The sequence below is a fragment of the Ranitomeya imitator genome, chromosome 8 (genome assembly GCF_032444005.1).
Source record: "Ranitomeya imitator isolate aRanImi1 chromosome 8, aRanImi1.pri, whole genome shotgun sequence".
NCBI lineage: Eukaryota > Metazoa > Chordata > Amphibia > Anura > Dendrobatidae > Ranitomeya > Ranitomeya imitator.
Window position 1 is genome coordinate 9,648,539 of NC_091289.1, and position 16,489 is coordinate 9,665,027.

Genomic DNA, 16,489 nt, shown 5'->3' on the forward strand with positions numbered 1-16,489 from the left:
TCTGCAAATGTGAACCAGGACCAAGCCGGGAAGTCTCCGGTGAATTATATTACTAGAGAGCCGCGGCCGCCATCGCTGCTCATTAACAAGCCGATTACTAACATGTGTAACCACTAAGCTAATCAGCCCTAATCTAAACCATTTATTGATCGATTGCCCGGTAAACACGATCAGTATCGCATGTGTAGAAGAGACCGCACCATAGGTCGCTGTGGAGAGGTTGGGAGTTGTAGTTCTTAGAATCGCCCGGGAGCCACAGAATTGGGGGTGTTCTGCTGCTACAGTACAGATCAGGGGTCTCGGGTTTTAAAGAGCTTGTTAACCTGTCATCTGATATAGTTTCCATTTTATATTCAAGATCTCTGCTTGCTTTCCATGAATTGAGCCATTGTTGTTTACCTCACTGACACAGCTGAGATTCTGCTACAATTGCATCCTCTAAGATAACTCCTGCACTGATACGTTGTATCAAACATCAGCACCAGAATTATTTTTCATTTTTATGGATACAACGGTAACAAACTCTCAGCTGTGAGAACTACTAGGTCTGTGCCTGCACAAATCTCTCCCCTGTCCAATCAAGACTGGATTACAGTTGTAACAAACCCTCAGCTGTGTTAGATCGGTGCAGTCTTTAGCATCTGGATATAAACAAGATGTTCCTAATTCACCGTCAGCAAGCACAGATCTTGGAAAACAAACATAAAACTGGACACAGACTCTTAAGGGGGTAATTCCCAGTGTTATGTTCTGACGTGACTGTGACCCTTTAATGCCGCCCCCGAGATCTCCCACCCTCTGTGAGAATCTGACTGTCACTCATGTACTGAAGCTAAAGACTTTTCACTGCGGCCGATTTTGCGCAGCAGATGATGCATGTGATGAACGTCTCGTTCTTCCGTGACCACTGGAAACTTTTCTATAATTAAAAGTGAAATAAGTTGACTAAATGCCGTCTGTGTCATTTATTACCCCCCAAAAAATTATCAAAGTGACATGAGCCCACCATAATCCAAGAGGTTGTCCAGGAACGACACTTTATTCCAGAAAGAGCGCCACCCCTGCCTACAGGTCAGGTGCGGTACTGCAGCATTCATTTTAATGGAGCTGAGCTGCAGTACCAGATAAAACCTGTAGTCAGGAGTGATGCTGGTTTTTCGGGGCAGAAAATAAAAACGTCCGTTTTTCTAGTCTTCTCCATCTGCTCGCTTCCAAAGAGAAGCCTGCAGGCGTCATGGTCATCGTGCACGCTTCTCATGGGGGGCACACAGGAAGCGAGCAGCTCTGGACGGCACAGGATAACCCCCACACTACTAGAGATGGGGGAGTCCCACCTCTGCTGCCTCGTTCACTTATGCTGCAGTTCCTCTGCACAGCAGGTGTCTGGGGGGCGCTGCTGTTCGGTAAGGGCACCCTGTGCCGAGACCCCTTCATTCTCCGCATCGGTGGAGAGGTCAGGTCACATCCTAATCGTCAGGTTGCATTTAATTGCAAAGTTTTAGTAAATATGTGGCACAACGCAGATAGCCGATTGTCCACTGCTGGGATTTGTAGTTCTGTCACAGGAGCAGAGACTGAAGGAAGGGTTAAGGCGCAGGATGCATACAGAGCTGCCCTACTTCCGCGGTGTGCCCCTCTCTGATCTGCGATCGCTTTCGCTCTAATCACCGCGCGGCAGACATGGAAATAAGCCGCTAATTACTGCTCGCTGCGACATCAAAAGACCCCGGCTGATCAAAAGCCTCGGAGAAGGCGGATGTAAATCCCCCCGGAATACCTGCCATCACACCAGCGAGGCCGGGGGGACGACTGACGGAATCGGGAAAACTTCCTAATTACCGTTTACTCCAGACGTTTCCAGAGATCACATAGAAATGTGGGGGGCACCGGCTGCAGGTTTGTACCCCATTACTCTACGCTGGTGGGCTCCAGCAAGGGGCAAGTGCAGGGTCCTTGTCAGAACACGGGTCTCCATTCACAACCCTGCAGCTGTCCGGGCATGCTGAGAGTTGTAGTACTGTAACAGCTGGAGGGCACCGCACAGAGAACAGTCATTGATAGGGGCTAGTTTTCTCTCTGGGGTCCGCGTCCCTGCCATTATGGGGGCGCAGCCAGGACTGGTCTTGGTCAGAACAACAAAAGCAAAACGATTCTCCATCCAAATAAGGGGGGACCCAGAATTCATCCCCCACAAATGAGAACAAAACCAACGTGAAAATATCCAGAATGATTTAATTTAACAGAATATAGAAAAATATTTAACAATGATAAAAAAAAAAAAAAAAACGACCACAGGCTGGGGCCCCCCACCACAGAGCCTTGTCCTGGGGGTCACACCTCTGTCCCAGCTTTTAGTTTAGCTTTGTATTTCCCAGTCATTTCTTTTGGCAGTGGCACCACTCCGGGGCACGGGACCTGCCCATCTACCTCACACAGGCACTCACGCAGGTAGTACTTTTTGGGGCCAAAATTGGCAGGATTGGACAACACCTTTTTCGCCTTTTCTTCTTCTTTTAGGGTCTCTCTGCAGAGAGAGAAAAAAGGTTTACACTGAATAACAGGCTCAATAAGCAGAAGCCATAGCCCTAGTAGTGACCACAGGCAGTGCCCTATGTATCTGTATACCGGGAGCTCCCCCTAGTGGTGACCACAGGCAGTGCCCTATGTATCTGTATACAGGGAGCTCCCCCTAGTGGTGACCACAGGCAGTGCCTTCTGTATCTGTATACAGGGAGCTCCCCCTAGTGGTGACCACAGGCAGTGCCTTCTGTATCTGTATACAGGGAGCTCCCCCTAGTGGTGACCACAGGCAGTGCCTTATGTTTCTGTATACAGGGAGCTCCCCCTAGTGGTGACCACAGGCAGTGCCTTCTGTATCTGTATACAGGGAGCTCCCCCTAGTGGTGACCACAGGCAGTGCCTTATGTTTCTGTATACAGGGAGCTCCCCCTAGTGGTGACCACAGGCAGTGCCTTATGTTTCTGTATACAGGGAGCTCCCCTAGTGGTGACCACAGGCAGTGCCTTCTGTATCTGTATACAGGGAGCTCCCCCTAGTGGTGACCACAGGCAGTGCCTTCTGTATCTGTATTCAGGGAGCTCCCCCTAGTGGTGACCACAGGCAGTGCCTTATGTTTCTATATACAGGGAGCTCCCCCTAGTGGTGACCACAGGCAGTGCCTTATGTATCTGTATACAGGGAGCTCCCCCTAGTGGTGACCACAGGCAGTGCCTTCTGTATCTGTATACAGGGAGCTCCCCCTAGTGGTGACCACAGGCAGTGCCTTCTGTATCTGTATACAGGGAGCTCCCCCTAGTGGTGACCACAGGCAGTGCCTTCTGTATCTGTATACAGGGAGCTCCCCCTAGTGGTGACCACAGGCAGTGCCTTCTGTATCTGTATACAGGGAGCTCCCCCTAGTGGTGACCACAGGCAGTGCCTTCTGTATCTGTATACAGGGAGCTCCCCCTAGTGGTGACCACAGGCAGTGCCTTATGTTTCTATATACAGGGAGCTCCCCCTAGTGGTGACCACAGGCAGTGCCTTCTGTATCTGTATACAGGGAGCTCCCCCTAGTGGTGACCACAGGCAGTGCCTTCTGTATCTGTATACAGGGAGCTCCCCCTAGTGGTGACCACAGGCAGTGCTTTCTGTATCTGTATACAGGGAGCTCCCCCTAGTGGTGACCACAGGCAGTACCTTATGTATCTGTATACAGGAAGCTCCCCCTAGTGGTGACTACAGGCAGGGCCTTATGTATCTCTGTATACAGGGAGCTCCCCCTAGTGGTGACTACAAGCAGGATCTCATCATGTATCTCTGTATACAGGGAGCTCCCCCTAGTGGTGGCTGCAGACAGGATCTTATCATGTATCTTTGTATACAGGGAGCTCCCCCTAGTGGTGACTGCAGACAGGATCTCATCATGTATCTCTGTATACACGAAGCTCCCCCTAGTGGTGACTGCAGACAGGATCTTATGTATCTCTGTATACACGGAGCTCCCCCTAGTGGTGGCTGCAGACAGGATCTTATCATATATCTCTGTATACAGGGAGCTCCCCCTAGTGGTGGCTGCAGACAGGATCTTATCATGTATCTCTGTATACAGGGAGCTCCCCCTAGTGGTGGCTGCAGACAGGATTTTATCATGTATCTCTGTATACAGGGAGCTCCCCCTAGTGGTGACTGCAGACAGGATCTTATGTATCTCTGTATACAGGGAGCTTCCCCTAGTGGTGACTGCAGACAGGATCTCATCATGTATCTCTGTATACACGGAGCTCCCCCTAGTGGTGGCTGCAGACAGGATCTTATCATGTATCTCTGTATACAGGGAGCTCCCCCTAGTGGTGGCTGCAGACAGGATCTTATCATGTATCTCTGTATACAGGGAGCTCCCCCTAGTGGTGGCTGCAGACAGGATCTCATCATGTATCTCTGTATACAGGGAGCTCCCCCTAGTGGTGACTGCAGACAGGATCTCATGTATCTCTGTATACGGGGAGCTCCCCCTAGTGGTGACTGCAAGTCATCATAATTTTATCTTGTAATATGTCAGCTATTAAGCATTGATCATATGACATGGGGTTCGACTGTTGTTGTTTTCAAAAATACTGAAATTGTGTGACGTATGCATACATAGAGGCCAATACTTGCAGCAGCTGGAGGTTTGTTGCAATGTACCCAGTCTGTACAATCCTCTGTGAACTGAACAGTCCGGACTGATACATTGTAACAAACTAGCAGGACAGCAGAATACTGGTGCTGATGATTTTGTCTCACACAGGGTCATGTATGCAGGATGCAATTATAACAAACCCTCAGCTGTGAGCCATTAAATCAGGATTTCGGCAGTATTTTACTCCATTCACTGACAGTAAGCAGAGAGGTTGCCGCGATCTTACTCTGTCTTGCCCAGGATTTTCTTTACATGATGCAAGATTTCTAACCGGCTTTTGTCTTCAATGTCAACCAGGACCTGCTCCCCATCATCTGTGAGACAAGAGGCGACTGAGTGTGGTGACGTGACTGCCCCTCCCCCACAGTCTGCAGCATAGGTAATAGTGTAGCGTCTAGAGCTGCTCAGCCTGGGCCTCCTGATGCATAAGCAGTGTAGACTGACATAGGCAGAGCATCAGTGACAGAAAACAAATAATGATCAATGATTGCTGCTCCCCCTCCGCGAAGAGACGAGCGGCGGCCGCACTCACCCAGGTAGAAGCGCAGGAAGGGGGACGGCGTCATGTTCTTCAGCAGCATAATCTGCAGCCAGGGGTTCCTATACTGGATCTGGGGGACCGAGAAAAAGACGAACTTCCTGCAAGAGAGAAACGGGTGAAACTGGGAGACAAACCCCAACCTGAGCCCTCCCCCCCACAACACGAGCCCTCCCCCCCCACAACACGAGCCCTCCCCACACACGCTGGGCCCCCCCTCAAACCCCTCCCCACTCGCCGGCCCCCAACCCGAGCCCTCCACACACACGCCGGGCTTCCCCCTCAAACCCTAACCCCACTCACCGGCCCCCAACCCGAAGACACAAGCTGGGACTCCCCCATCCTGAGCCCTCTCCACACACGCCGGGTCCCCCCCCAACCCGAGCTCCCCATAGGCGCTGGGACTCCCCCAACCCTAAGAAACAAGCTGGGACTCCCCCAACCCGAGCCTTCCCCACACACACCGGGTCCCCCCAACCCGAGCCCTCCCCACACATGCCGGGTCCCCCCCAACCCGAGCCCTCCCCACACACGCCGGGTCCCCCAAACCCCTCCCCACACACGCCGGGACTCCCCCAACCCGAGCCCTCCCCACACACGCTGGGCCCCCCCTCAAACCCCTCCCCACTCGCCGGCCCCCAACCCGAGCCCTCCACACACACGCCGGGCTTCCCCCTCAAACCCTAACCCCACTCACCGGCCCCCAACCCGAAGACACAAGCTGGGACTCCCCCATCCTGAGCCCTCTCCACACACACCGGGTCCCCCCCCAACCCGAGCTCCCCACAGGCGCTGGGACTCCCCCAACCCTAAGAAACAAGCTGGGACTCCCCCAACCCGAGCCTTCCCCACACACGCCGGGTCCCCCCAACCCGAGCCCTCCCCACACACGCCGGGTCCCCCCCAACCCGAGCCCTCCCCACACACGCCGGGTCCCCCCCAACCCGAGCCCTCCCCACACACGCCGGGACTCCCCCAACCCGAGCCCTCCCCACACACGCTGGGCCCCCCCTCAAACCCCTCCCCACTCGCCGGCCCCCAACCCGAGCCCTCCACACACACGCCGGGCTTCCCCCTCAAACCCTAACCCCACTCACCGGCCCCCAACCCGAAGACACAAGCTGGGACTCCCCCATCCTGAGCCCTCTCCACACACACCGGGTCCCCCCCCAACCCGAGCTCCCCACAGGCGCTGGGACTCCCCCAACCCTAAGAAACAAGCTGGGACTCCCCCAACCCGAGCCTTCCCCACACACACCGGGTCCCCCCAACCCGAGCCCTCCCCACCCCGAGCCCTCCCCACACACGCCGGGTCCCCCAAACCCCTCCCCACACACGCCGGGACTCCCCCAACCCGAGCCCTCCCCACACACGCTGGGCCCCCCCTCAAACCCCTCCCCACTCGCCGGCCCCCAACCCGAGCCCTCCACACACACGCCGGGCTTCCCCCTCAAACCCTAACCCCACTCACCGGCCCCCAACCCGAAGACACAAGCTGGGACTCCCCCATCCTGAGCCCTCTCCACACACACCGGGTCCCCCCCCAACCCGAGCTCCCCACAGGCGCTGGGACTCCCCCAACCCTAAGAAACAAGCTGGGACTCCCCCAACCCGAGCCTTCCCCACACACGCCGGGTCCCCCCATCCTGAGCCCTCTCCACACACACCGGGTCCCCCCCCAACCCGAGCTCCCCACAGGCGCTGGGACTCCCCCAACCCTAAGAAACAAGCTGGGACTCCCCCAACCCGAGCCTTCCCCACACACGCCGGGTCCCCCCAACCCGAGCCCTCCCCACACACGCCGGGTCCCCCCCAACCCGAGCCCTCCCCACACACGCCGGGTCCCCCCCAACCCGAGCCCTCCCCACACACGCCGGGTCCCCCAAACCCCTCCCCACACACGCCGGGACTCCCCCAACCCGAGCCCTCCCCACACACGCCGGGACTCCCCCAACCCGAGCCCTCCACACACACACGCCGGGCTTCCCCCTCAAACCCTAACCCCACTCACCGGCCCCCAACCCGAAGACACAAGCTGGGACTCCCCCATCCTGAGCCCTCTCCACACACGCCGGGTCCCCCCCCAACCCGAGCTCCCCACAGGCGCTGGGACTCCCCCAACCCTAAGAAACAAGCTGGGACTCCCCCAACCCGAGCCTTCCCCACACACGCCGGGTCCCCCCCAACCTGAGCCCTCCCCACACACGCCGGGTCCCCCCCAACCCGAGCCCTCCCCACACACGCCGGGTCCCCCCCAACCCGAGCCCTCCCCACACACGCCGGGTCCCCCAAACCCCTCCCCACACACGCCGGGACTCCCCCAACCCGAGCCCTCCCCACACACGCTGGGTCCCCCCAACCCCTCCCCACACACGCCGGGACTCCCCCAACCTGAGCCCTCCATACACACACACACACGTCGGGACCCCCTCTCCAACCCTCCATACACACACACCCGTCGGGACCCCCCCCCCACACACACACACGTCGGGAACCCCCCCCTCCAACCCGAGCCCTCCATACACACACACACGTCGGAGCCCTCCCCACACACACACGTTGGGACCCTCCCCCCCCAACCCAAGCCCTCCCCACACACGCCGGGTCCCCCCATCCTGAGCCCTCTCCACACACACCGGGTCCCCCCCCAACCCGAGCTCCCCACAGGCGCTGGGACTCCCCCAACCCTAAGAAACAAGCTGGGACTCCCCCAACCCGAGCCTTCCCCACACACGCCGGGTCCCCCCAACCCGAGCCCTCCCCACACACGCCGGGTCCCCCCCAACCCGAGCCCTCCCCACACACGCCGGGTCCCCCCCAACCCGAGCCCTCCCCACACACGCCGGGTCCCCCAAACCCCTCCCCACACACGCCGGGACTCCCCCAACCTGAGCCCTCCATACACACACACACACACGTCGGGACCCCCTCTCCAACCCTCCATACACACACACCCGTCGGGACCCCCCCCACACACACACACACGTCGGGAACCCCCCCCTCCAACCCGAGCCCTCCATACACACACACACACGTCGGAGCCCTCCCCACACACACACACGTTGGGACCCTCCCCCCCCAACCCAAGCCCTCCCCACACACACGCCGGGTCTCTCCCCAACCCCACACACACACGCCGAGTCCCCAACCCAAGCCCTCCCCACACACGCCGCCCCCCACCCCCAAACACCGCCCCCAACCCGACCCCTCCCCACACACACACACACGTCGGGACTCCCCCTCCCCGACCCCTACGATGCTGAAGTTGGTTTCTTATTCGTTCAGTTTCTTATTCGGGCTGAAGTTGGTTTCTTATTCAGCAGTTTCTTATTCGGCTATTTTTTATTTTCTGTTTTTTTCAGGTTTTGGTATAAAAATAAACCATTCTGAGTATATAATAATATGCGGTCATGTGTCCTTTTGTGAATACACTTAAAAACAGATACAAAATTTAGAAGGCTGGCACAAAAATGGGCATCAAAGTGGGCACTGAGGTATGGTATTGAAGGGGTTAAATGCCTTTGTGCCACTGATTTAACACCTGATTTACATATTTACTGATGCCCCACATGAAATCCATGTCACTCCAGCCTGGCACAAATGGGTTCTGGGCATCAAAACTGGCATCAAAGAGGGCAGAGAACCAATTTTCACACATGCGAATAAGTAACAGCTATTTTTAAGGGGTTAAATGCCTTTGTGCCACTAATCTAACACCTGATTTACATACCTACTGATGCCCCACATGAAATCAATGTCACTCCAGCCTGGCACAAATGGTTTCTGGGCATCAGAACTGGCATCAAAGTGGGCAAATCACCCATTTTCACAGATTTGAATAAGTAACAGCTATTTTTAAGGGGTTAAATGCCTTTGTGCCACTGATCTAACACCTGATTTACATACCTACTGATGCCCCACATGAAATCCATGTCACTGCAGCCTGGCACAAATGGGTTCTGGGCATCAGAACTGGCATCAAAGGGGGCAAATCGCCCATTTTCACAGATTTGAATAAGTAACAGCTATTTTTAAATTTTTAAGGGGTTAAATAGCTTTGTGCCACTGATCTAACACCTGATTTACATACCTACTGATGCCCGACATGAAATCCATGTCACTCCAGCCTGGCACAAATGGGTTCTGGGCATCAAAACTGGCATCAAAGTGGGCAAATCACCCATTTTCACAGATTTGAATAAGTAACAGCTATTTTTAAGGGGTTAAATGCCTTTGTGCCACTAATCTAACACCTGATTTACATACCTAGTGATGCCCCACATCAAAGTCAAATCACTTCAGCCTGGCACAAATGGGTTCTGGGCATCAAAACTGGCATCAAAGTACTCAAATCACCAATTTTCATAGATTTGAATAAGTAACAGCTATTTTTGAGGGGTTAAATGCCTTTGTGCCACTGATCTAACACCTGATTTACATACCTACTGATGCCCCACATGAAATCCATGTCACTCCAGCCTGGCACAAATGGGTTCTGGGCATCAAAACTGGCATCAAAGGGGGCAAATCGCCCATTTTCACAGATTTGAATAAGTAACAGCTATTTTTAAGGGGTTAAATGCCTTTGTGCCACTGATTTAACACCTGATTTACATACCTACTGATGCCCCACATGAAATCCATGTCACTCCAGCCTGGCACAAATGGGGTTTGGGCATGAAAACTGGCATCAAAGTACTCAAATCACCCATTTTCATAGATTTGAATAAGTAACAGCTATTTTTGAATGGTTAAATGCCTTTGTGCCACTGATATAACACCTGATTTACATACCTATTGATGCCCCACATGAAATCCATGTCACTCGATCCTGGCCCAAATGGGTTCTGGGCACCAGAACTGGCATCAAAGTGGGCAAACAGCCCATTGTCACAGATTTGAATAAGTAACTGATGTTTTTATGGGGTTAAATGCCTTTGGGCCACTGATATGACACTTACAATACACAGAAAGTGATGCCCTGCATCAAACCCAGATCCCTTTAGCCTGGCCCAAATGGGTTCTGGGCACCAGAACTGGCATCAAAGTGGGCAAACAGCCAATTTTCACAGATTTGAATAAGTAACTGATGTTTTTAAGGGGTTAAATGCCTTTGGGCCACTGATACCACAGTGCATATGTCAGGAAACAGGAAGAAGTCCTGATTACTTCAATTACACATACAGCGCTCTGAGCTGCAATTTCCTCTGCCTGCCCACACAAGGCTGGAATTCTAAGCCACTCTTTCTCCCTCCCCCCGCTATACAGCCGTAATGTACGACGAGCCTGCCAGCGTCATTGAAGAATTTATATGGCCCTGTGCTGCTGTCACGATGATGCCAAAAAATGTCTTATTGTGAGTGTAGTTTCAGAAGGACATGGCTAACTACACACACACACTCACAATGCAGCTGCGACCCCTTTCTCTTTCCCCCACCCCTCAGCTTCACTCCTACCCGAAACAAAGCCTATGATAGAGACTGGGCAACCTGATACTAATGGTGGGCAGGGTGTGGCTTTAAACTGCAGGTGACCAATCCGGCAAAGCCACCCGTTGTCCCTCCCCTCTCACTCAGGAATGCCTTTGTCTGAGACCTTGGAATAAGGTAAAGAACTGTCCGATCAGTGCATATCATTAACCAGCCCTTTAGTGATGTCACAAGCTCGGATGTATAAGTCACTATACTCTTAGACCAGCCATCAGTCTTGGTCGGGAAGCGATCTAACACAGCTTGGCAAAGCTGTTCCATGCATCTGGATGTATTTATCCTCCTAAGGCTCCTTTCACACTAGCGTCGTTTTGGAGAAAAAATGCATTCTGCAAAGTTGTCTGCAGGATGCGTTTTTTCCCCATAAACTAACATTACCGACGTATTGCCACACGTCGCAACCGTCGTGCGACGGTTGTGCCGTGTTTTGGCGGATCGCCGGCACAAAAAAAGTTCAAAGTAACTTTTTTTGTGCGTTGTGTCCGCCATTTTCGGCCGCGCATTCGTGGCCGAAGCCACGCCCCTCCTCGCCGCAACTCACAATGGGGCAGCGGATGCGTGGAAAAAATGCATCCGCTGCCCCCGTTGTGCGGCGCTTCCACAGCATGCGTCGGTACCTGGGCCCGACGCTCTGCGACAGGCCGAGCCCGACGCTAATGTGAAAGTAGCCTAAGCCACAGGCCAGCCAAGATGATACCATGACATAACCTGTAAGTTCTCTTTTCAACGTTAATCCTTTTTTATTTTGTAATCTGTAATGTACCGTATTTTCCAGTGTATAAGACGAATTTTTAACCCCTGCAAAGCATCTCAAAAGTCGGGGGTCGTCTTATATGCCGGGTCCGGCATGTGCAGGGATCGGTCCTGTATGGTTCCCAGGATCTAAAGGAGAGTAGACTCTCCTTCAGGCCCTGGGATCCATATTCATGTAAAAAAAAAGAATAAAAATAAAAAATATGGGATATACTTACCCTCTGACGGCCCGCGGCTCTCAGCGGCGCAAGAGGCTGCCTCCGTTCCTAAGGATGCATTGAACGAAGGACCTTTGATGACGTCGCCGAAGGTCCTTCGATCAATGCATCCTTAGGAACGGAGGCAGCCTCTTGCACCGATGAGAGCCGCGGGCCGTCGATGGGTAAGTGTATCCCATATTTTTTATTTTTATTCTTTTTTTTTTAACATGAATATGGATCCCAGGGCCTGAAGGAGAGTCTACTCTCCTTTAGATCCTGGGAACCATACAGGACCGATCCCTGCACATGCCGGACCCGGCATAGAAGACGACCCCCGACTTTTGAGATGCTTTGCAGGGGTTAAAAAGTCGTCTTATACGCCGGAAAATACGGTACATTACAGATTACAAAATAAAAAAGGATTAACGTTGAAAAGAGAACTTACAGGTTATGTCATGGTATCATCTTGGCTGGCCTGTGGCTTAGGCTACTTTCACATTAGCGTCGGGCTCGGCCCGTCGCAGAGCATCGGGCCCAGGTACCGACGCATGCTGTGGAAGCGCCACACAACGGGGGCAGCGGATGCATTTTTTCCACGCATCCGCTGCCCCATTGTGAGTTGCGGCGAGGAGGGGCGTGGCTTCGGCCACGAATGCGCGGCCGAAAATGGCGGACACAACGCACAAAAAAAGTTACTTTGAACGTTTTTTTGTGCCGGCGATCCGCCACAACACGGCACAACCGTCGCACGACGGTTGCGACGTGTGGCAATACGTCGGTAATGTTAGTTTATGGGGAAAAAGCGCATCCTGCAGACAACTTTGCAGAATGCGTTTTTTCTCCAAAACGACGCTAGTGTGAAAGGAGCCTTAGGAGGATAAATACATCCAGATGCATGGAACAGCTTTGCCAAGCTGTGGTAGATCGCTTCCCGACCAAGACTGATGGCTGGTCTAAGAGTATAGTGACTTATACTTCTGAGCTTGTGACATCACTAAAGGGCTGGTTAATGATATGCACTGATCGGACAGTTCTTTACCTTATTCCAAGGTCTCAGACAAAGGCATTCCTGAGTGAGAGGGGAGGGACAACGGGTGGCTTTGCCGGATTGGTCACCTGCAGTTTAAAGCCACACCCTGCCCACCATTAGTATCAGGTTGCCCAGTCTCTATCATAGGCTTTGTTTCGGGTAGGAGTGAAGCTGAGGGGTGGGGGGAAGAGAAAGGGGTCACAGCTGCATTGTGAGTGTGTGTGTGTAGTTAGCCATGTCCTTCTGAAACTACACTCACAATAAGACATTTTTTGGCATCATCGTGACAGCAGCACAGGGCCATATAAATTCTTCAATGACGCTGGCAGGCTCGTCGTACATTACGGCTGTATAGCGGGGGGAGGGAGAAAGAGTGGCTTAGAATTCCAGCCTTGTGTGGGCAGGCAGAGGAAATTGCAGCTCAGAGCGCTGTATGTGTAATTGAAGTAATCAGGACTTCTTCCTGTTTCCTGACATATGCACTGTGGTATCAGTGGCTCAAAGGCATTTAACCCCCTTAAAAATATCAGTTACTTATTCAAATCTGTGAAAATGGGCTGTTTGCCCACTTTGATGACAGTTCTGGTGTCCAGAACCCATTTGGGCCAGGCTGAAGGGACCTGGGTTTGATGCAGGGTATCACTGTCTGTGAATTTTACGTGTTGTATCAGTGGCCCAAAGGCATTTAACCCCTTAAAAACATCAGTTACTTATTCAAATCTGTGGAAATGGGCTGTTTGCCCACTTTGATGCCAGTTCTGGTGCCCAGAACCCATTTGGGCCAGGCTGAAGGGACCTGGGTTTGATGCAGGGCAACACTGTCTGTGAATTTTACGTGTTGTATCAGTGGCCCAAAGGCATTTAACCCCTTAAAAACATCAGTTACTTATTCAAATCTGTGAAAATGGGCTGTTTGCCCACTTTGATGCCAGTTCTGGTGCCCAGAACCCATTTCTGCCAGGCTGAAAGGACCTGGGTTTGATGCAGGACATCAATATCTGTGTATTTTATGTGTCTTATCAGTGGCCCAAAAGCATTTAACCCCTTAAAAATAGCTGTTACTTATTCAAATCTGTGAAAATGGGCGATTTGCCCACTTTGATGCCAGTTCTGATGCCCAGAACCCATTTGTGCCAGGCTGGAGTGACATGGATTTCATGTGGGGCATCAGTAGGTATGTAAATCAGGTGTTATATCAGTGGCACAAAGGCATTTAACCCCTCAAAAATAGCTGTTACTTATTCAAATCTATGAAAAATTGGTGGTTTGAGTACTTTGATGCCAGTTTTGATGCCCAGAACCCATTTGTGCCAGGCTGAAGTGATTTGACTTTGATGTGGGGCATCACTAGGTATGTAAATCAGGTGTTAGATTAGTGGCACAAAGGCATTTAACCCCTTAAAAATTGCTGTTACTTATTCAAATCTGTGAAAATGTACGATTTGCCCACTTTGATGCCAGTTCTGATGCCCAGAACCCATTTGTGCCAGGCTGGAGTGACATGGATTTCATGTGGGGCATCAGTAGGTATGTAAATCAGGTGTTAGATCAGTGGCACAAAGGCATTTAACCCCTTAAAAATAGCTGTTACTTATTCAAATCTGTGAAAATGGGTGATTTGCCCACTTTGATGCCAGTTCTGATGCCCAGAAACCATTTGTGCCAGGCTGGAGTGACATTGATTTCATGTGGGGCATCAGTAGGTATGTAAATCAGGTGTTAGATCAGTGGCACAAAGGCATTTAACCCCTTAAAAATAGCTGTTACTTATTCGCATGTGTGAAAATTGGTTCTCTGCCCTCTTTGATGCCAGTTTTGATGCCCAGAACCCATTTGTGCCAGGCTGGAGTGACATGGATTTCATGTGGGGCATCAGTAAATATGTAAATCAGGTGTTAAATCAGTGGCACAAAGGCATTTAACCCCTTCAATACCATACCTCAGTGCCCACTTTGATGCCCATTTTTGTGCCAGCCTTCTAAATTTTGTATCTGTTTTTAAGTGTATTCACAAAAGGACACATGACCGCATATTATTATATACTCAGAATGGTTTATTTTTATACCAAAACCTGAAAAAAACAGAAAATAAAAAATAGCCGAATAAGAAACCAACTTCGGCATCGTCCGACCCCTCCCCACACACGCCGGGTCCCCCTCCCCACACACACGCCGGGTCCCCCTCCCCACACACACGCCGGGTCCCCCTCCCCACACACACGCCGGGTCCCCCTCCCCACACACACGCCGGGTCCCCCTCCCCACACACACGCCGGGTCCCCCTCCCCACACACACGCCGGGTCCCCCTCCCCACACACACGCCGGGTCCCCCTCCCCACACACACGCCGGGTCCCCCTCCCCACACACACGCCGGGTCCCCCTCCCCACACACACGCCGGGTCCCCCTCCCCACACACACGCCGGGTCCCCCTCCCCACACACACGCCGGGTCCCCCTCCCCACACACACGCCGGGTCCCCCTCCCCACACACACGCCGGGTCCCCCTCCCCACACACACGCCGGGTCCCCCTCCCCACACACACGCCGGGTCCCCCTCCCCACACACACGCCGGGTCCCCCTCCCCACACACACGCCGGGTCCCCCTCCCCACACACACGTCGGGACTCCCCCTCCCCACACACACGCCGGGTCCCCCTCCCCACACCCCAACCTGAGCCCCACCCCCACACGTGCCGGCGCCCCGCTCAGCCCCTCCCCACACACGCCGGGACTCCCCCCAACCAGAGCCCTCCCCTCACACACCGGGTCGGCCTCCCCACTCGAGCCCTCCACAGATGCGCCGGACCCCCCCTTTCCCCCCACCGGAGCACTTAACCTAACCGGAGCACTTCCCACACACTGACCCCTCCACCCAACCCCCCTCACAGGTCTGGCGCCCCTGATTCGAGACCCCCCACAGGCCAGGTCCTCCCCACACATTGGGCCCTGCGCCCCCTACTGCTGCCCTCCCCCAACAGTGGAACACACACTCCACCTACAACCGGCGCAGTCTCTGCACACAGCGCCCCCACAACCGGAGCCTTCCCCACACCGCACCACGTGACTCCTTCGTACGCCCCTCACCCTTGTCCTGACCTCCGCTCACCTGGCGCCGTCTCCGTGACTTCCCCGGGTGTTGTAGTTGACGGTCATGATTTTGACGCTGTTTTTGAAGACGATGTCCCCGCTCTGCAGATACTGGAGGGTGCGGCGGATCGGGAAGGGGCCCTTCATCGGCATCTCTGCGTCTGCGCCGGCCCGGGACACTGAGGAGCGGCCGCACTGCACGCCGGGAACTGCACAGAGAGCGGCCGCACTGCACGCCGGGAACTGCAGTGCAGGCTAGAAGGAAGGAGAGCGGCCGCACTGCACGCCGGGAAGTGGAGTCCTGTCACATCTGTCCCTCAACTGTCATGTGACCTGCGCTCTGCTCCTGATAACCCGTTCTGTGCTGCAGCCTGAGCTCAGAGAAAGAAGACTGGAGAGGAGTAATGTAATGTATGTACCCAGTGACTGCACCAGCAGAATAGTGAGTGCAGCTCTATAATACAGGAGGTAACTCAGGATCAGTAATGTAATGTATGTACACAGTGACTGCACCAGCAGAATAGTGAGTGCAGCTCTGGAGTATAATACAGGAGGTAACTCAGGATCAGTAATGTAATGTATGTACACAGTGACTGCACCAGCAGAATAGTGAGTGCAGCTCTAGAGTATAATACAGGATGTAACTCAGGATCAGTAATGTAATGTATGTACACAGTGACTGCACCAGCAGAATAGTGAGTGCAGCTC

General features: G+C 53.5%; 1 protein-coding gene across 1 annotated transcript; it reads right to left on the reverse strand.

Moving 5' to 3' along the window:
• Positions 1 to 2,212: 2,212 nt before the first annotated feature.
• Positions 2,213 to 16,018, reverse strand: MRPS25 (mitochondrial ribosomal protein S25). The gene is made up of 4 exons (XM_069736243.1): positions 15,801 to 16,018; positions 5,214 to 5,320; positions 4,908 to 4,995; positions 2,213 to 2,524 (listed from the first exon to the last, which is right to left on the reverse strand). The coding sequence occupies exons 1-4, from the start codon at positions 15,932 to 15,934 to the stop codon at positions 2,332 to 2,334; spliced, it is 522 nt and encodes a 173-aa protein (XP_069592344.1). The 5' UTR covers positions 15,935 to 16,018; the 3' UTR covers positions 2,213 to 2,331.
• Between the last annotated feature and the right edge of the window lie 471 nt (positions 16,019 to 16,489).